The sequence below is a fragment of the Prunus mume genome, linkage group LG8 (genome assembly GCF_029339155.1).
Source record: "Prunus mume cultivar Tortuosa linkage group LG8, ASM2933915v1, whole genome shotgun sequence".
Lineage (NCBI taxonomy): Eukaryota > Viridiplantae > Streptophyta > Magnoliopsida > Rosales > Rosaceae > Prunus > Prunus mume.
The window spans coordinates 11,789,493-11,810,055 of NC_142705.1; the positions used below are offsets into that span (position 1 = coordinate 11,789,493).

The following is a 20,563-nucleotide window of genomic DNA, read 5'->3' on the forward strand; positions in this document are numbered from 1 at the left end:
CATCAATTTTATATTTATTTAAATTTTATCTGAAAAACTAGATCAACAATATAATTTAGCAGTAAGTATGATGAATAGAATAAATATTAAAAAGCAAACCCCTCCCTCCTTTTCTATTTTTCTTCTCGTGTTGTCGTAGTCCTTGAAGAAAGCACGCGAGTCTCCCTCTCCACAACATGAGAAGAAATCACCTCTTGAGCCTCTGAACGAAAGGTGAGGTTTTAGCATCTTCCTCAGTGAGGCCAAGAGAGAACTTGGCGATGAGGGTTCCGGTTATGGCGAATCCAACCAGGAACGCCCAGTTCCAGTTCCATTCTCGCTCGAAAAAAATCGGCCACGGATTGAACTTACCTCATTTCTGATTTTCTCTTTCCTTCTCCAATTGCTCTCTCTCTCTCTCTCTCTCTCTCTTCTATAGCTTTATATTTGTTTTCTGAGTTAAGAGGTTTAATTTTCGAGTGATATAATTATCTTTTTTCTCTTTCAGTAAATCAATTGCTTCTGTGCATCAAATCCCAATTTCAGTTCAGCTGCCGGAGTTAGGTTCTTTGAGTTCAGGTAAGTTTGCTTTGTGTATAATTTTACATTTGTATTGTTATGAATTTCTGATTTTAGTTTGGGAATAGATTTATTTTATTTTATTACCATTTATTGTTTCTTATGACAAGGTCTTATGCTAATGTAAATAATTTATAACAATACGTTGCAAAGTTCACATTCTATCAGCAGCTAATACATATGGAGGTGTGGATTTAATTTATGGGATGGTTTCGGGTTCCCTGTAATCTTTTGAGATTGTTTTGTTTATGGCATTTTTAAATGGGCTTGATTTTTGGTTTGGTAGAATGCATTTGATTGTGGTTTGGGTGATAGAGTGGTGAAGATGCAGATGGAGGTGTGGGTACTTTGTCTCTGTTAAAAGGAAATTGCAGGTTTATGGTTTGGTTTAAACAATTGTGTGGCTGTGTGTTCGCTTTAGGTGTCAGTGTCGTGATGCAAAGGAGACTGTGTTTCTAGGTTTAAATTCTGTGTTTCTATGTACATAATTGGGTGATTTCTTAATATTTCTATAAGGTTATTTCAGTTTGTTTTCTGTTTGATTTGGAGAGCTGTGCTTGGCATGATTGTTTTCTTTAAACTTGGTTGGTTTAGGTTTGGCCAGAAGGTGCTGGCAATGGCGACAGCGACATATCCACCACCACCACCGTATTATAAGCTCTACAAAGATTACTTGCAAGATCCCAAATCAGCTCCGGAGCCACCCCCTCCGATTGAAGGGACATACATTTGCTATGGTGGCAATTACACTGTGAGCTTTTCTCATTCTTTGCATTCTTCCTGTCAAAATTTATATAAACTGTGTAATTTGATTTCCTGAAAATTGCTTTTGTCACTAATAACTGGATGCTAGAAGTTTTGGTGAAAAGTAAAATTTGTTGAATGTACTGTTTGAATAATGCCATCTCTCCTTTATAGCAGTTGCTTTAGCCAGGAATGTCATATATGTACCTTTAAAGTTGTTGGCTTTGAATGTTGAGTTTGGAAAATATGTGTAATTCTATTATTTACTGTGTTGATGTTATCAATGTATGATTTCTTTGCTTTCCTTGTAATCTCTTCTTAATTAGTTTTTTCTTATTTTATATAGACTGATGACATTCTTCCGAGCTTGGAAGATCAGGGAGTGCGTCAACTGTATCCAAAAGGCCCAAACATTGGTATGCCTCCCTCCGTTCTAGTTTTAATTATTTGTATTGTCATGTGAAATTACTGCTTTTGAAATTTAGGAATTAATGTGAACATTTTCTTGCTTCAACCATTGTTGCAATCATCATTTATTGCAGTTTCTTCTTAGCGTTGGTTGAATTATCTTTTTTTTTTTTTTTTTAAGAAGAAACGAAATTTATAAAGCAAAAGAACACGGAGGTGGATAAGACAACCACAACCAGAGAACAACACCAACACACAAAGAAACAAACAACACCAACCCCTCCCAAACTAACAGGGAGGAACAAAGCCAAAAAACCACTGAAACAACACACCCCCCAACCCTCACATAACCACTGCTGCAGAATAATCATCTTATCCCACAAAGCTGCCCAGTCTTAACTCTATCCCACAAATCACTCACTCCCACCCCCTTGTAGTCTTCACAAATTCTCCTATTACGCTCCATCCAAATGTTCCAGAAAGATGTTAGCAAAGAGAGGTTTTCTTTGCTAAGTCAGAACACAGTTACTAGACTGAGAAATGTTCTCTTGGTTACAGTTATCTACAACTTTCTTTTTTACAGTTACTCCACATTTCTGATTGATTGCCATAGTTTTCTAGGCTATGGTATATATCCAATCCATACTAGAAAATGTTGTCATGCATGATAGATCCGTCATTACAACTAAAATATGATCCCTTAATGAGCCTTCTTTAGTGCAATACAAAAGTCCTCTCTAGAAAGGAGAAGAATGTTAGGGGTTATGTATCATATGGTTTGCAGAGTATGATTTTATTGATAATAACTAACAAGAAACAAATAAGAACTGCATGTGCACATGCGTGTATGTCTGTGTTTATTCTAGTGTTTTCTTATATATATATATATATATATATATATATTTTATATATATATATATTTTTTTTGGGCATGCGTTTGTTTTTCGCCTCTAAAATGTTTTATGCTTCTCTTACAAAAATTGTGATCCTTCTTAGATTTTAAGAAGGAACTGAGGTCACTTAACAGAGAATTGCAGCTGCACATTTTGGAGCTGGCGGATATTCTTGTAGAGAGACCATCACAGTACGCAAGGAGAGTGGAAGATATATCTCTTATCTTCAAGAACTTGCATCATCTTCTCAACTCATTGCGTCCACATCAAGTAAGATAGTTTTGGGTCTCAGAATGCGCTGTATTGGTTTGTGTTTGAGGTACTTTATTTTGTAATGTATTTTATCATACAGGCTAGGGCAACGCTAATTCACATTCTAGAACTTCAGATACAACGTCGTAAACAAGCTGTGGAGGATATAAAGAGGTATGCTTTCAACAATTACCGAAAAGATTTGTGGTTTGAGGCTGAAATGTTTTGCTTTTTTTTCCAAAACAGTTGAAAGAAAATTTCTCTGTCCTTTGATCATTTAAATGGATAGCTTATTATCATTTTATTTAGAGTAAAATTACTTTAATCTACTAGGCTATTCTTTTGGTGTATTGTTTAAGTTGTTATAGAAAGACTCCCCTGTTCTTGTATGTGAGGCATCGAAATGTTGATTTTTAGTTTCTTTCAACTTTGAATTATGAGGTTAAAAGTAAACAGTGGTGTGTGCGTGGTCAGTGTAAGAGTTTGAAGATGCATATAAATTCCTTAAATCTACTGGTACTGTGACTCTGTAATCAAACTGCCATGTGGATTGGATGTTACATAATTGCTTGTGACTATTTGCTTCACTTTCTTGTTTAGGAGGAGAGAAGAAGCACAGAGACTTCTCAAGGAGTCTATTGGAACGTTGGAGGACACCGGCGCATCTTTTGTGCTAAAGTAAGGGAGTGTGCTCATGTTCGTTCTGCCTCCGATTGAAGCCTCTTGGACAGTTGCATCTTAATACCTTCATCATGCTTTATGTATTAGAAAAATTATAGGTTCAATTGTCATTGTAATCAGAGTAAAAGCAATTTGATAGCGTGCATGATAGTGTTCTCTCTTGCTCTGAAATTCTTATTTACCGATTGCCAAAGAAGAAAACATAGTTTCGACAAAGTCAATAGATCATGACAAGAACCCTAGAATACACTAGCGGAACTAGGACAAAGGCTACAGTGGGCTGTAGCCTGGGGAGGTTTTTGGGGATAAACAAAAATCAAACCTATATATTTGCCTTATTTTAAATATATGGGGTATGTCTTAACCTATTAAAATCCAAAACAAATCTAATTCCTTATGAATTTAGTTGCAGGGCAACAATAAAAGTACACATTAGAATAAGTATATTTTCAATTATGTTGTTGAACATATTTTCATTTTGACAATATGTGATTTTTGGTTGTATTTAATATATATTTATTTTTATGTTAAAGCTTATTGGAAATTGTTAGGGGCTAGCTCCAATAGTTGAGACCATTTACAATTGCACTTGAGGTCCGAGGTTCAATTCCCCACTCCAATATTGTTTATCACAAAAGAAACTTATTGAAAAATAGTGAATGAAACTATGAACAAACGTTGTTTATATAATTTAATGTAAACTTTTATTTTAAAAAATTATAGAAACTGTAAGTACATAAATTAATGATGATGAAATTTGTAGCTAATAACTTTAGCTAGCTCATGTACACTTTTATTTTTAAAAAAATTATAGAAACTGTAAGTACATAAATTAATGATGATGAAATTTGTAGCTAATAACTTTAACTAGCCCAATTCACCCGTTGAAAAATTCATACTTCCGTTATTGCTAGAATATGTTCAATAAATGGATCGGATGGAGGGGCGACAAACAGGAAGATGAAAATGATGCACTATGGGATGGGACAGGTCCGTTTTTGACAAGCTTTAATCGATTATTGACATTAAAATGGTGAAACAGGTGGAGTCGATGTCAATATGGTGTAAGGTCTTGTCCATTCACAATGCGGACAGCGGACAAAACATATAATTGCCCAATAGTAGAATAATAAACTAGCTATTAATTCGGTGATATTTTTCTTCACATTATAGGTTTATGTCAAACTTTAATTCGTGTATTGCAAATTACAAAAGATATGCGGTTTAAGTCTATTGATCAGGTAGGTAGTCTTTCGATCTTTTTGCACGTGAGTTCATGTACAACATTGTATAAAAATTGATTGATGTCCTTGTTGGCAGGCCATGCATTAGGCGTCATGTGTTAATGACTAGACCATGTTATACAACCTACTTTTCTTAATTTCCAAATTACATGGTGTAAGCATGCTTATATTGAATATTATGCATTGTTTGTTATAAACGTGTCGATGGGATGTGCTCCATCATATTTGCGTGTTAGTTGAGAAATAATAGTTAGGAAGACAGTTGGGTAGCGTTTGTTTTGTTGGAGCAAATGCTTGAAAGAAGAAAATAAATTTGGAATTTAGATAAAAGTCATAACTTTTGAATTGACATGCACCTACACTTTTGTTTGGATTCATTAAAATATATAAATTTAAAATATTTTTGTGAAAAAATTTAGAATTTCGAAGTTATAAATTATAAAATTAAATTTTATCTAAAGTAGTCATTATTTTTAAAAATTTAAGAGCTATACTTTAAAAAAAAAAAAAACATATACCACATATTTATACCACCACCACTTTATCATGAGTATCGCCATTGATTTGCAATTCTATATAAATAGTCATTATTTCTAAAATAACAAGAGTGAAAGATTTAAAGATAAATAAAACAAAATTAATTATGTATCACATCGCCTATCTCATTAGCATCGCCGCCGTTGCCGCCACCGCACTCCTACCACACCACCACCTACTACTAGTAGCACTAAAACCATCATTACACATGATGCCACCTCTACTGTCACTGTCATTAATCCCTCCAAAAAGATTAGTTTTAAATTTCATTAGAGTTTTAATTTGTAAAGCATTAAATTCTTGATAAAATCCTCATTGCTATAAATATCTAATTACTTAATTAGTATAACACATGATCAGTCTTAATTAATTTTCTAGACTCTCCGTCTGTCTCAGTGAGGACACCTGGAGCCTTGACGACAAACGCCTAAGAAATAGAGACCTTTTAGTTGTCGGAAAATCAAAGAGTCGTTTAAGTTTTCTCGAGAAACAAACAGAAAACCCTAGCTTTGAAATTCTCGGGGCCATCGTCAATGGCGGTCTCAGAGGAAGAGTGTTCGTCTGCAAAGTCCCGATCATCGTCATCAGCCTCCTCCAGCAGCTCTCACTACCTCGCCAAGTGCGTCCTCCGAGGGAGCGTTGTTCTTCAGGTTCTCTATGGTCACATCCGCTTTCCCACTTCCTACGACGTCGTCTTCGGGAAGGTCATCTATCTCTCTCACTTTTCATGTTGTTCACCCACTTGCCTGCAGCTATTGTGAGCAGGAGGGTAATTTTGTTGGATTTAGAAACAGAGTACTGCTTTTGTGATCAAGCTCTTCTTATTTAATTGTAATTTTGTTGGAATTAGAAAAGAAAAGAACTGCGTTTGCTTGATATTAATCTTGCCTAAGCTCAGAAGTAAATAGCTTAATCTAACTGTTAATGGTTCGTGGCAAATTTGAAATTCAGGAGACTTCCATAGAGTTGGTCATAATTGGTGAAGATGGGATTGTACAGTCTATATGTGAGCAGCCTGTGTTTGGTACCATTAAAGACATTGCCATCCTACCCTCGAATGACAAATTCCGCACCCAAAACCCACAGGTTTCTCGTTTACTTGGAGAACCTTACAAATTTCTTTCTTCCTTTTTGTATTTCAAAAATTAACAAAGTTGTATTCATCTTCTCGTGGTAGATGCTGGGTAAAGACCTTTTGGTTGTTATTTCTGATTCTGGGAACCTCTCATTTCTCTCTTTTTGCAATGAAATGCACAGGTAAATATACGTTTTCTTGCTTTCTTCAACTTTTCGTTTTTGGTGTTACTTCTTGATGAACAGTGCAATAAAATAAAAAACCAGCTATATGACAGTAAGCGTCTCCAATACCAAGCAAAAGGTTTGTTTAGGATATGCACCAAGTATAATAATGGAACGTAACCATGCCTCCCAATTATATATTCCAAATTGTCAACACTGACAATCCACCCTTCTCTGCTGCTTACTCTTATCATATTTGGAAATGTTTTACGTAGGTTTTTTCCTGTGACACAAGTTCAACTTTCTAATCCTGGAAATTCAAGGAATCAGCTTGGAAGAATGCTAGCCATTGATTCAAGGTAAGTCACCATTGTGGTTGAAACTTTTGGAAAAAAGGTTTTATAACTTAGTTTGGTTTAACACGTATTCCTTCTCCTCTCCTTTCAATTTCCATGATGAAATTACTTTGTACTTGCAATATAATCATTTGCTCTGTCGTGTCATGTCTTCTCATGTAATAGTTTATAATCTTTAGCTAGTTGCTATGCACCCTGAACTAGTTCAGCCAATAAAGATATGCAAATTATTTGTTTACTAGATTTCTTGTTGTTTTCCTGGAAAACTTTAGGACATTGCTATAGAATATTAAATGTAATTTTACTTCTCTTGCATTAGATTCTGCAAACAATGTATGTTCTTGTGTGATAGAAAAGTGTAACTTAAACATTGTCGAGTAAAAAAATTAAAAATAGTTTTTTTAGTAGTTAGGAGAGGGAGAAAATAAAAGTGGGTAAGAAAGAGGGAATATAAGGGGGAATTAGGTAAAGGACTGAAAGTTGAACTGAAAAGTGGAGCAGTGGGGTATAAGATAATATTTTTTGTTGTTAAATAAATGCTTTTTTTTTTTTTTTAATACCATTTTAATCCTGAATGTTCCTCTTTTTCCCCCCCTATCAAACAGCTGTGGGTATTTTGTGGAATAATTGTAAGCTTTGTCTTTTAGGAAGAAAGTTTAGTACATGGAGTAGAGCACAACTTCGCTTGTTCATGTGTTTGCTTATTATATGTTTGTTCTTTTCTTATGCTCTAGTGCATGTGGTAGAGATTTCAGTGAAACAGATATTCTCTGATAGGTATAGTCTATGCATAAACTCTTCCATACCACCTCAGCCGCATCAGGCCACTTCTTGGGATGGGAGTGACCCAGCCTACATGCATCATTTGATGAAAATAGTGACGTCCATAAACTAATGAATATGTAAATAGAAGCTCTTGGCAGTCCAATTATTTTTTTGTAGTCCTAATTTCTATGTTTATGCTTTTACAGTGGCTGTTTCATTGCTGCTAGTGCTTATGAAAACCAGTTGGCTATGTTCTCTGTTTCAGTGTCTGGAGGCAGTGACATTATTGATAAGGTTGAGCTGCTTTCCCTTCTTCTTATTATAGGTTTTACAGTATTGTATATTTTTGAGAAAATGACATGAATTTTGTTTGTATAGAAAAAGAACATATGAAGCTTCTTTATTTTCTTTTTGACCGCAAATTTTTCATGCGAAGTTTTTCAGATGTTCTGTTGTCCAAATTTCAGAAAATAGTCTTCCCCCCCGAAAAAGAAGCAGATGCTAGTGCTGCCAGAGTTCAAAAAGACAGTATATGTGGTACTATATGGAGCATGAGCTTTATTTCAAAGGATCCTAGTCAATCAAGTAAGGGGCATAATCCTGTACTTGCCGTTCTTCTAAATAGGTATGATTGTCATGTGTGTTAGGGGTAAAAAAAATGCGCTTTCAATTGTTTACATGGTTTGAAGATAGAAGTCATTTTCACATTCTGATGACTCTATATACAATGGGAAAATTTTGGCATTGCAGGAGGGGGGCAGTCCTTAATGAATTGCTGTTACTGGGATGGAATATTAGTGAACAGGAAATTTATGTGATTTCTACGTATACTGAAGATGGACCGTTAGCACATAGTATTGTTGAAGTTCCTCATTCTTATGGATTTGCTTTTATGTTTAGGGAGGGTGATGCTCTCCTAATGGATCTTAGAGATGCACAGATCCCCTATTGTGTCCACAAAACAAGCCCAAATTTCTTATCCAATGTGGTTGATGAGGCAAATTTTGTTCAAGAGTCATCTAGAGGATGTGATCTATCTAGAGTACTTCAGGTTGATGATGAAGGAGGTTTATTTAATGTAGCTGCATGTGCTTTACTAGAACTAAGCGATTTAGATCCAATGTGTATAGATGGTGACAAATACAATGTGAATGTGACTTACAAACATGTGTGTTCATGGAGTTGGGAACCGGGAAATGCTAAAAATCCCAGAATGATCATTTGTGCAGATACAGGAGAATATTTCATGATTGAAATTATCTTTGGTCCTGATGGACTTAAGGTTCAAGAATCTGAGTGTCTTTACAAAGGTTTACCCTGCAAGGCAGTTTTGTGGGTTGAAGGCGGGTTTCTGGCTGCAATAGTAGAGATGGGAGACGGGATGGTATTGAAAATGGAAAATGGGGCACTTCTTTATGCAAGTCCTATTCAAAATATTGCCCCAGTATTGGATATGTCAGTTGTGGATTACCATGATGAAAAACATGATCAAATGTTTGCCTGTTGTGGAGTGGCACCGGAGGGGTCACTAAGGATTATTAGAAATGGTATAAGTGTGGAAAAGCTACTGAGGACTGCACCTATATATCAAGGGATTACTGGTACTTGGACATTACGAATGAAAGTAATTGATTCTTACCATTCTTTTCTTGTGCTATCATTTGTTGAGGAGACCAGAGTATTATCAGTTGGTTTAAGCTTTACTGATGTGACGGATTCAGTTGGTTTTCAGCCTGACGTTTCTACTTTGGCCTCCGGTGTTGTAAATGATGGATTGCTGATTCAGATTCACAAAAGTGCAGTTAGGCTCTGTTTACCCACCAAGGCTGCCCACTCTGAAGGTATTCCACTGCCTTCTCCGGTTTGCACATCTTGGTTCCCAGAAAATATGAGTATCAGTTTGGGGGCTGTTGGACATAATCTAATTGTTGTTTCTTCGTCTAATCCATGCTTTTTATTCATTCTTGGGGTTAGATTGCTTTCGGCGCATCATTATGAAATATATGAAATGCAACATTTGAGATTGCAAAATGAATTATCGTGTGTTTCCATTCCTCAGAAATGTTTTGAGGGAACCAGTCTGGTGGAAAATAGCTGTGCTGCCACCCTTCCATTTGGAGTTGACATCAGTAATATCTTTGTTATTGGCACGCACAAGCCTTCAGTGGAAGTTTTGTCTCTTGTGCCTAATGAAGGACTGAGAGTTCTTGCTTCTGGGACGATCTCGTTAACAAATACTTTGGGAACTGCTATTAGTGGCTGCATTCCTCAAGATGTAAGGCTTGTATTAGTGGACCGATTGTATGTCCTTTCGGGATTGAGGAATGGAATGCTGCTTCGTTTTGAATGGCCTGCTTCACCAACAATGCCTGTTGGATCTCTTTCAGTTAATACAAATACTGTTTTTCCATCAGCAGGAAATTCGTTTGGCCCGAAAATATATGATGTTAAGTTCTCTGAGAAGACAAAAGACAAATTTCCTATTGAACTTCAGTTGATTGCTACACGTCGGATTGGCATCACCCCTGTTTTCTTGGTTCCTTTGAGTGACTCGCTAGATGGTGATATAGTTGTTCTCAGTGATAGGCCTTGGTTGTTGCATACTGCAAGGCACAGCCTCTCATATACTTCTATCTCATTTCAATCTTCGACGCATGTCACTCCTGTATGTTATGTGGAATGCCCTAAGGGAATTTTATTTGTTGCAGAAAACTGTCTACATTTGGTGAGAGTTCTACTCCATACTGTTATTTGCTCTTGTTGGTCTATATATTTCATTTTGTTGAATCTAGTTTATCAATATGTTTTTGTTTGATTTTAGTTCTACTCTTGTCAGCTTGTAATTATGCCTTCAATCTATGAAGTGTATGGAGCCTTGTGCAAAAAGGTTTATCTTGAGTATATTACCATATTAACTGCCACTAATTTTTCTATATAGTTTAGATTTAATTTTCACAGAACTGGGATTTCTAGATTTTCATGGAATTTCTATTTTCTTTTCATTTGGGAACTGTGGATGTTTGTGTCCATTTGATGGTATTTTTGAGGTTTTGAATAAATATACTTATTTTCATTCTTAATCACAGATGTCCTATGCTCTTGTCTTTCAGAACGTAGGACTATGGGAATTATGTTCCAGTTAAAAAATTTGTTCTATGCTATTATATGATTAGAATTAGACAGATGTTCATGCATTTCCACAGATGTCCTAGCAGGCTAGATGTTCCTATATGATTGTTGGAACAAAAGGTTGATGGTTTGTATATCCCATTGAATGTATTGTCAGTAAATGGAATTTCACTTGTGCTCAATGTCTTTGCCTTGTTAAATAAAAGAGATATTCCCTGACAATATTTGGAACAAGATTGATGAGTGGAACTGGCCGAATCTGTGAAGTTGATTAGCTTCTAATGTTTTGATACTGAATTTATTAAAGAATGATAAGGTGTAGTAAATAAACTAACACTTCCCTAGAAAATCTTATCATAGTTGCTGAGGTCATTTGGCATTGTCCAAGGACATTTGACTGAGTTATGCCTTAACCAAGGTTGGGTGGAGTTTGGGACCTCCCAATGCATAGGAATTGCAAGTCTTTGTATTTTCAAATTACGCTTGTGTGTACGCATATGTGAGTGAGTGCTTGCTTGTGAGCTTAAAAGCTTGTGAGTCTGTGGGGCTCATGTTTGTAATGTTTTTTTTTTCCCTTAATTTGTTTTACTAAATTATCTTGAAGTTGGATATATTGATTCTAGCAATGTTATATGATGATTCTAGGTAGAGATGGTGCATAGTAAGAGGCTTAATGTGCAGAAGTTTCATCTTGGAGGCACTCCGAGGGAGGTCCTTTATCATAGTGAAAGCAGGCTATTGCTTGTGATGAGGACTGATTTGAGTAATGATACATCTTCATCCGATATATGCTGTGTAGATCCTCTTAGTGGGTCAGTGCTGTCATCTTTCAAACTTGAACCCGGTGAAACAGGGAAATCCATGGAGTTAGTGAGGGTTGGAAATGAACAGGTTCTTGTGGTTGGGACGAGTTTATCTTCTGGTCCAGCCATAATGCCTAGTGGTGAGGCTGAGAGGTAAAGCATGTGTCCTTATTTCTCTCTCTTCCTCAGAGTTTAAAAGGTTCAGTTGTAAATGGAAGTTTTTCAGGGTCTTCAATGTTAACTAATTTCCAGGCATTGTGTCAATGTGTAAATGTTTGAGGGTCATTCTCAATTCCTTTTGTTTGATAGGCATGCATTCTGACTGGATTCTTGTTAACAGTACCAAGGGACGTCTTATTGTTCTCTGTCTTGAACATGTGCAAAATTCAGACAGTGGCTCAATGACATTATGCTCAAAGGCAGGGTCATCTTCTCAACGTGCATCTCCATTTCATGAAATTGTTGGGTATGCCACAGAACAGCTTTCAAGCAGTAGTCTTTGCAGTAGCCCAGATGATACGAGCTGTGATGGAATTAAACTTGAAGAAACTGAAGCATGGCAGTTTCGATTGGCTTATGTAACCAAATGGCCTGGGATGGTGCTTGCAATCTGTCCTTATCTTGATCGTTACTTCTTGGCGTCTTCTGGTAATGCTGTAAGTAGCAAACTTCTTTCTTTCTTATTCTTTCTTCTTTCTTTTCCCTATATATTGTTCTATATGCGTGTTTTAAAGTTTTGTAGTTGGAAGATAAGGTTAATCTGGTTTATTGTATGACAACTGTTGATGAATATATTGGTCTTCTTTTCTCAGTTTTATGTATGCGGGTTTCCAAATGACAATTCCCAAAGAGTGAGAAAGTTTGCTTGGGCAAGGACACGTTTTATGATTACGTCTTTGACTGCACATTTCACTACAATTGCTGTTGGTGATTGTCGTGATGGTGTCTTTTCTATGCTTATCATGAGGTAAGCTTCATCGATCTCTCCTCTCTCTACTTTTTTGTTTATTTTTCTTTGTCTAAGTAACTTTTACGTTAGAAGTTACGATATGGTCACACCTTGTACTTTGTATTATTTGTCCTGATATTGTTTGCTTTTCTTTCTGTGTGGAAGGATTCCAAAAAGCTGCAGCAACTGTACTTTGATCCATGTCAGAGATTAGTTGCTGATTGCATTCTTATGGATGTCAATACTGCTGTTGTTTCAGATCGTAAGGGAAGCATTGCTGTTCTTTCTTGTGCAGATTATTTAGAAGGTAAAAGATTAAATTTCCTGTGAAATTGTAAATCAATGTCTTCAAATCTTTTTGTCTTCCAGCTTAAGTCCTGTAAAACCCAGTTGAGGGTTGGAACAGAAGCAGCAGGATGTGCAACTCAGAAATTGCTTATAGAGATTAACGTTGGACTATCTGTGTATTTGCTTTAAATATGAAGAGAAATTGATTGTCTTTTGGAAGTATGATTTTTTAGCTGATACCAACTTGTATAGCATTCAAAATGATTGTCTTGTTTGACTACAATGTGCAAGTTGATTTGGTCAGAAATATAGAAATTTTGTGAATTATACATGGTTTGTAATTTTAGAAAACACAAAAGGAAGAAACTAATATCAGATATATTATTTCACAACTTATTTGTTATTGACACGAAGCTTGTAACATAGTAAAATGCATTTTCCTTATCACGATGTTGGGAAAACATTGCTAATGTGGTACTTGCTCGTCGGGAACAGATTCTATGATTTAAATCATTATAGAGAAATGCTCCACTGCAATTGGCATGATGGTGAAGTAGAAATTTATTTTGTGGGAAACTGAGTTTTTTGTTTTACAAATGGTTTTTTATATTTCAGACAGCCTTAAATTAAATGCTAATGAGCCTACACTACTTCATAAATTTCGTGATGTTTAATGTCAAGATAGTGTTATCAATGTATGGTGGTGGTGGATTCTTGACAGACAAATAATGGTGGTAGTCAAATTTATTAATACCTTCATATTGTTTGGTTTCTATCATTTTTTCTTCATACCTTGTTCATGCTCTATGCTTCGTCTGGAAGTGGTACCGTTTTAACCTTTTTTCTTCTTACAATTCTGTGTACCAGATACCGCAAGTCCAGAATGTAATTTAACAGTGAGCTGTGCTTATTATATGGGCGAGATAGCTATGAGCATCAGGAAGGTACAGCTTTACTCTGTCTTCTTAGCTACTGGATTATAGCCTTTAAACGTTCGAAGTTCAAATTGTTAATGCCTGAAGTAACTGAAGGAATTGAATTTAGGTATACCTATCTGGAGTTGACATGTAATGATGATGCGGAAAAATTAGGAAGAAAGCAAAAAGAGGGAAATATAGGGAGAGGAGAGAGAGAGAGAGAGAGAACAAGAGGAATGAAGATAGGATTTCAATCTTTAATATCAATCCTGGTATTAAAAAATCTGTAATTTCACTCCAGTATTCAAGTCTGCTTTTGTAGGTTGCAATCAGCCGTACTTGGAGCCCCAATGAGGAAATAAACCAACAAGAAACCTTTCTAGTAAATAGGAAAGCAAACCCTAATGGTTATTGACTCCTTTTTTTTTTCCTCAAAATAAGTGAAAGAGATCCTGATTAAAAAGCAGTCCTTGCAAGGTTAATTTGCTCCTGCTAGATATTAATTTTCATGACTCATGAGTATATAAAAGACTAACATAAATGGGCTGTAACTTATAAGCAACATTCACCAAGACCAACTTTTTTCTTTTGTTAATGAATGAGAGTAATAATATACATCATGAATTTAACAGTTTGGTACAAAAGTGTGTACGTAAGTGGATGCTTGCAATATAGAAATGATGAAATGTCCATGAGAGCGTGATAACTTGATATTATTAGATTAGAAAATATACTTTCAGAAACTATTTCTATTGCTCGTTGCTGAACTTCTGGTTCTTAAAGTATCTTATAAATTGTTGTGAAATGTCTTGATGCTTACCTTGTGGTTACATTAATAATTTTCTTTCTAGGGATCATTTTCATATAAACTCCCAGCTGATGATGTATTGAAGGGTAGTGATGGAAATATCGACTTCTCTCAAAACGCCATCATTGTGAGTACACTGCTTGGAAGCATAATAACCTTCGTGCCAATATCAAGGTGTGCAAAATAGCCTTAATTCCCTTTTACTAACCTTCCTTTTCAAAAAAGTTGCACCATCATGCTTTTAGACCTGGCATCAAATAAAAGGCGTCAGACATCCTAGAGATGCATCTAAAGTCTTTATGTGCTATTATTGCCTACACATGGTGGTAGATCATTTGAGCAAGTAAGCTTGGCTCACCACCAATTTCCGGGGATTTAGCCTGTGTTTTTATAACTCGTTTTACCATTAACATAGTGAAGCTGCCTCTGGAAAGACATAATTTTTTTGAAGAAAATGTCTGTTTGTTGAGCTAGGTGAGGCAATGAAAAATCTAAGAATCCTGACTTTTGTAGTTAAGGTACTAATTTTCTATACCCTCCTAAAGTGAAAGTCTCTAGTCACCATAAACCAATATGCATTATGCATCTTGTCTTTATTGGTTCCCCCAGCCACAGATGCACTGAAGTTTCTATGGTTACTTCTACAAATGTTCAATGTTCTTCTTAATAGTAGATGGTCAATGTGTTTGTCTTTTTATTGTAAATCTTGATTGGAATTTAACATCATGCTTAATAGATATCTATTTTATTTTACTAAAATATTTATTTATGCTTTCCAGGGAAGAATATGAACTCTTAGAAGCTGTCCAAGATAGACTAGTGGTGCATCCATTAACTGCTCCTATTCTTGGGAATGATCATAATGAGTATCGTAGTCGTGAAAATCCGGTAAGAACTGTAGGATCTCGTAAATCTTTTCCTATATGTACTGGCATGCTTACTTGTGCATGAACACTAGTACTATGCATAAAATATGTCATGTTATTTATCTTTTGGATATATTTTTCCTGTTATCTTTTTCCCTTTTGCCTTTGGAGTTTGTTACGGGGGTATACCATGAATGTGTTGCTATTTCTATTTGTGCTTAAAGTGATTGGGTTGACAAAGAAATTGGTCGATGCCAGCATCCAAATTTAATCAGATTAGTTTCATTTAGTATAATACACGGTTGACAGTTCGATTTAAAATCTGATTCTTAAAATTGATTACAACTGATTGAGAAAATTGTTTCCAACAGAAACCTTAATAAATTTGATGGTTTGGTTTTCAATTCTAATGTGCCTTTGATTAGCTGGAGAGATGAGTTTGAGAGTAAGAAATAAAAAAAGAATACTGCTACATCATACGTAGTTTCATTTTGAAATATGGGGTGCATCAGATGTTATTGTATGTAAAGATGAATATTTTATGTTGTTATCATGCCTCTCTGTGCATGAGTGATGCGGTGTGAGCATGTGTGTATTATTTGTTGATGCAGGTAGGAGTACCTAAGATACTTGATGGTGACATGCTCTCTCAATTCTTGGAGCTGACTGGTATGCAACAAGAGGCAGTATTATCATCACCTCTTGGGGCACAAGGCACTGTAAAGCCCGGTTTGAAATCGCGATATGCGCTAATCCCTGTTAATCAGGTTGTGCAACTCCTTGAGCGGGTTCACTATGCCCTAAACTAAATATTTATTTTCTTTCAATCATGATCTGGAGATGGGCTTTCAAGTCTCCACGGAGGAAGCATCTGATGCCAATTATCTTTAGTTGTACCTCCTTTTTGCCTGGACAAGTGAATGGCAACTGTGCACATTTGAGTGTGCACGACCTTGTTGCGAATCTCTACTCTCAACTGTTAATACCATGGAGCTAACCATCATACTGATGAAGCGTATCTTAGAGTCACATTCTTTCATCAAATTCAATGAGTGGGGCAAAAAGTGCGCAACATGGATGAATTTGCCTGTCATTTTATGTAACATATCGCATTGTTCCTTGTATTGTAGAATTGGTTATACGTATAATACGCCGAGAAACAGATGAGAGTTAATTCTGTATATTAGATAAATGTGCCTGTTCTTCTGTGGCTGCAGAAGCATAAAGCAATTAATGTAACATTTTGCTTACGGCTGGAGTCATTTTTTCAATGAAGTGCATTTTACATCTGTATGTCAAAGCTTTCCTGAAAAAAGTATTCATCTGGTGCCATTTACCTAAGTACGTTATAAAAAGTAATTTTAGTTACAAAGTACTCCCAAATAGATCCCAATTAAAAAAGACCCGAACGTATTCCTCCCAACTAGAAAGGAACAATATGTGTTGGCTGAAAGCAGCATCGAGCTACCACCTAAACCATTCCTATCCACCACAAGAGAAGAGAAGACGAAAAAAACAAAAAAGATCGTCCCATCAGGATGATCTTTAAGCCCTGCTGACTGTGGACGTTCACATTAGGATCCTTAACCCTAGTGACCCATTTTAGTGCTCGAACTGTTTAAGGCTTCACTTCAGTGCGTAGATCTCGGATGCAAAAGACGCTATTATGTCCAATTGATCTAACTCACGTATGCTCGTGCATGAAACATTATCCTTAGAATATCTTAACCTTACTGCGGAAATTATTGTCAGTTTTGGCTCAAAGAGCAATTTACTTGACTTGCTTGAAGATCTTTGATTATAAACTCCCTTTAGAAGAAAGTCCTCTCTCGCTGCCCCTACCTAATACCATATGCAAACGAAGTTATTTGTTGTTGTGTAATTACCATATGCAAACAATATTTTCTGTATAGTCAATCAGATGAGTTCGATAGCTGATTCCCAGAAGAAAAGGTTATCGAAAAGAGAAAAAGATTGGTACATCTTCAAGTGGATTAGTGATGATTACTTGTACAGTACAGGGCATGGGACAAGAAGTGAATTGTAGATTTATCATTTTCGATCGAAAAAACTGAAAAGCAAAGACACTTCAAAACCCTAATAAGCAGTAAAATTCCAAGCACTTCGAAGAAACATCCTTGCATATGAAGCGTGCATGCATACTCTAAAGTTGTTGGGAAATACATGTAATCAATGTATCTCAAGCTTACACCCTCGTCGCGCCACATGCGACTCCAAACAGCTACAGCCTACAGAGGTGGACATATGTGCAGGTCAAGGTCAACCATGCACATTGCAACCTAGCACACAAGTCTGGATTGTGATTTGAATGTTTCGAATACTTGGGGCATTTGCAAACCATAACTCTAATATCATATTAGACAATCATCATATCCAAAAAATCTTTGACTGTTAAAGAAATTCGAACAAGAATAATAACTAAGTACACTGTGGAAAGAAAGCGTTTTCATGCTTACTGAGGAAAGAAACATTGTTATTTAGTTTTACAGATTCTCCACTCTGTTTGGTTCAAGGTTTAGGAGTTTGGTAATGGGTTTCAAATTGCATTCCCATATTTGATAAGTACACTCTTAGGAATGTAATGATGGACTTATGAGAATAGACTTCCCATGTAGTGCGGAATTTCATATCCTTGGCTCACCTTGGGAAACTTTTTTCCCCCACTTGGAAAAGCATTTAATGCAGCTCTTTTTGCACTAGCTTACCCATATTATTATTTTTAAACACTGCTTTTGATCCTTAAAAAACTCTTCATATTAATAACTTTTAATAATAAAAAATCAAGGGTATTGTTGGAAAACTAAACAACTTTTCATTTCTAATACTGCACTAACCAAACATGAGAATGTGATAAAATGTCATTTCATAATCCTCATTTCTCAGTGTTTCCAAACATGGGAACGAACATCCTCCATTCCCATCTCTTAGAATTTTTAGACATGAAAAGTTTATTCTCAAGAAGTATTTTTCATTGTTAACCTTTTAAGAAGTATTTTTCGTTGTTAACCTTTTAAGAAGCTTGGGTTGGACTAAATTTGGTTTGACCTTGTAAGTTGAAACCAAAAAAGAATTTGGTCTAACGAAACGAAGACTCGATGTGAAAATAAAAGCTAGTAGAAGAGGAAGAGCCTTTTGTCCCTAAACCGACAGTATCAACATTCATCATTGAACTCAAAAAAGCACATGCATACAATACAACTACCACAAAAACAACAATAAATTCAAGGACGGCAAATTTGTTGAATTGCATTTACGCAGCTTTTATTTTGTCTATAAGAATTCAAATACCCAACTGCACTGATGTCGTGCATAGCAACAACTCAGAAAAGAGACCCTCCTTTACAATTTATCATACCGAATACAAGTATCCTCCTCATCAAATTGAAACACAAAAGGTCCACCTGCACCAGAAGGCAGTTGGGAAGGTGGATATGCATGGCTAAAACTTAAAAGCAAGGACTGTGTTGGTTGGGTTTGCTGCATCGTTTAGATAAGCAAAAAACCCCAAGACAAGAGAATGAAATAGAATTACGTTCAAATCTTAGCTGGGAAGTTTTAAAATTAATTTCAGCATAACTATTGACAACAGAACATATGGAAATTAAGAGACAACGTAACATCACATATTTAGACAGAGAATAATACTGATTGATTCGACATAACGTTTGAATGTCTCGTTTTAATTCGCAGTTTGAAAATATCATATCTACATGTATATTCATTGAAATTGAACATCAACATATGCTAATACCTAGTATTGTTTGAGTAGAATTACATTTTAATGTGGCATATATATTAGGGTTATTTATATTAATGCCCCGAAACTACAGTCAAATCTCACTTTACCCTCCAAACTTAAACTGGCTCATTTTTCCCACTTGACCAAGGTTTGGCGATCCACTTTGCCCTTATCGTCAATTCTATCCAAAACTCTGTTAAATCTAATGATGTGGCAGGGGTAAGTTTTGTAAGTTTGTACACATGGATCATTATCCACCAATTAGGTAGGTGATGTGGCAAGTAGAGCCTAGCTCCTAATATTTAAAAAGAACTACAAATTAAAATAAAAAATATAAATAAAATATATAAAAAAACTACTATATTTAAAAAGAACTTTTTGGGTGTGTTTATAAATGGGTTTTGAGTGTGTGTAATGATGGGTTTTGGGTGTGTTTATATCAAATTTAAAATGAAACTATCAGAAAAAAAAAATCAAATATTTAAAAATCCTCCATCATCAGCGTCATCTCTACAGCACCAAAAACACCATCCCTCCAGCTCATAAACCCACAAATTACCTTGCTGGAACGGAGGATCACAGAGATAGAAAATCCAGAAAGAAAGAAAAAAAAACTCAGTGGTTTCTAAATGATATCCTTGGAGCTCTAGTTTTTGTAGTCTTAATTATCCAATTCTCTCTTTATGTACAACAAGCTCGGCAGTTACTAGTTTCTTTAGAGGAATTTTAATCAGAGATGATCAAGTTAGCTATTTTTTCTCCACCCAAACGAATTTACAGTCTTCCGTCATGAGACTTTTGGTGTTTGCTTTTGTCTAAAATTGGAAAGGAGGTTCCAACTTCAAACCATGATGGAGGTTTTTTAATTATTTGAATTTTTTTTCTTTTAAAATTTTAATTATTTTTAAAAATTAGAATATTTTATTTTATTTTTATTTATGTGAAGTTGGGCTCCACTTGCCACATCACCCACCCAATTGGTGAATAGTGATCCATATGTATGAAATTACAAAAAACCCCCGACACGTCATCAAATTTAACAGACTTTTAGATGTAGTTGATAGTAGGTCACCAAACTTTGGTTAAGCGGAAAAAGTGGACCACTTTAAGTTTAGGGAGGCAAAGTGAAATTTGATCGTAATTTCAATGACTAATATATTACGTCCAATGGCGGTTCTACAGCAAGGGCAGGGTAGGCCTACCCAAATTTTTCACCCATAAAAAAAATATATATAAAAAAATAAAAATAAAAATAAAATAAAATAAAAAAACCTATATGTAAGCAAAAAACCTATATGGTGTGAACCCCATGCCTACCCAAACTTAAGAGCAACCCACATATTATATGACCCAATCAAACTTAAAA

General features: G+C 35.6%; 2 protein-coding genes and 1 pseudogene across 2 annotated transcripts; 2 read left to right on the forward strand and 1 right to left on the reverse strand.

Moving 5' to 3' along the window:
* Positions 1 to 109: 109 nt before the first annotated feature.
* LOC103339664 (ATP synthase small subunit 6, mitochondrial pseudogene) lies at positions 110 to 1,122 on the reverse strand (annotated as a pseudogene).
* On the forward strand, positions 135 to 3,707 carry LOC103339602 (mediator of RNA polymerase II transcription subunit 7a-like). The gene is made up of 7 exons (XM_008242925.2): positions 135 to 213; positions 488 to 558; positions 1,153 to 1,309; positions 1,649 to 1,718; positions 2,707 to 2,873; positions 2,956 to 3,029; positions 3,456 to 3,707. Exons 3-7 carry the CDS (start codon positions 1,175 to 1,177, stop codon positions 3,535 to 3,537), a joined length of 528 nt encoding a protein of 175 aa, XP_008241147.1. The 5' UTR covers positions 135 to 213; positions 488 to 558; positions 1,153 to 1,174; the 3' UTR covers positions 3,538 to 3,707.
* Positions 3,708 to 5,667: 1,960 nt separating this feature from the next.
* LOC103339603 (Cleavage and polyadenylation specificity factor (CPSF) A subunit protein) lies at positions 5,668 to 16,730 on the forward strand. Its single transcript, XM_008242926.2, is given in 16 exon segments — positions 5,668 to 6,021; positions 6,269 to 6,403; positions 6,495 to 6,574; positions 6,832 to 6,915; positions 7,884 to 7,971; positions 8,145 to 8,302; positions 8,428 to 10,402; positions 11,452 to 11,762; positions 11,950 to 12,265; positions 12,422 to 12,551; positions 12,554 to 12,576; positions 12,724 to 12,865; positions 13,714 to 13,790; positions 14,615 to 14,745; positions 15,351 to 15,459; positions 16,049 to 16,730. Coding segments are annotated over 16 exon segments (4,128 nt in total). The 5' UTR covers positions 5,668 to 5,850; the 3' UTR covers positions 16,247 to 16,730.
* Positions 16,731 to 20,563: the final 3,833 nt, after the last annotated feature.

Bases quoted from the DNA above. Each gene is read 5' to 3' on its own strand.
- LOC103339602 (XM_008242925.2), top strand. From the start codon at position 1,175: ATGGCGACAGCGACATATCCACCACCACCACCGTATTATAAGCTCTAC. The intron at 1,719-2,706 runs GTATGCCTCCCT...GATCCTTCTTAG, and splicing joins TCCAAAAGGCCCAAACATTG to ATTTTAAGAAGGAACTGAGG. The intron at 2,874-2,955 runs GTAAGATAGTTT...TTTATCATACAG, and splicing joins ACTCATTGCGTCCACATCAA to GCTAGGGCAACGCTAATTCA.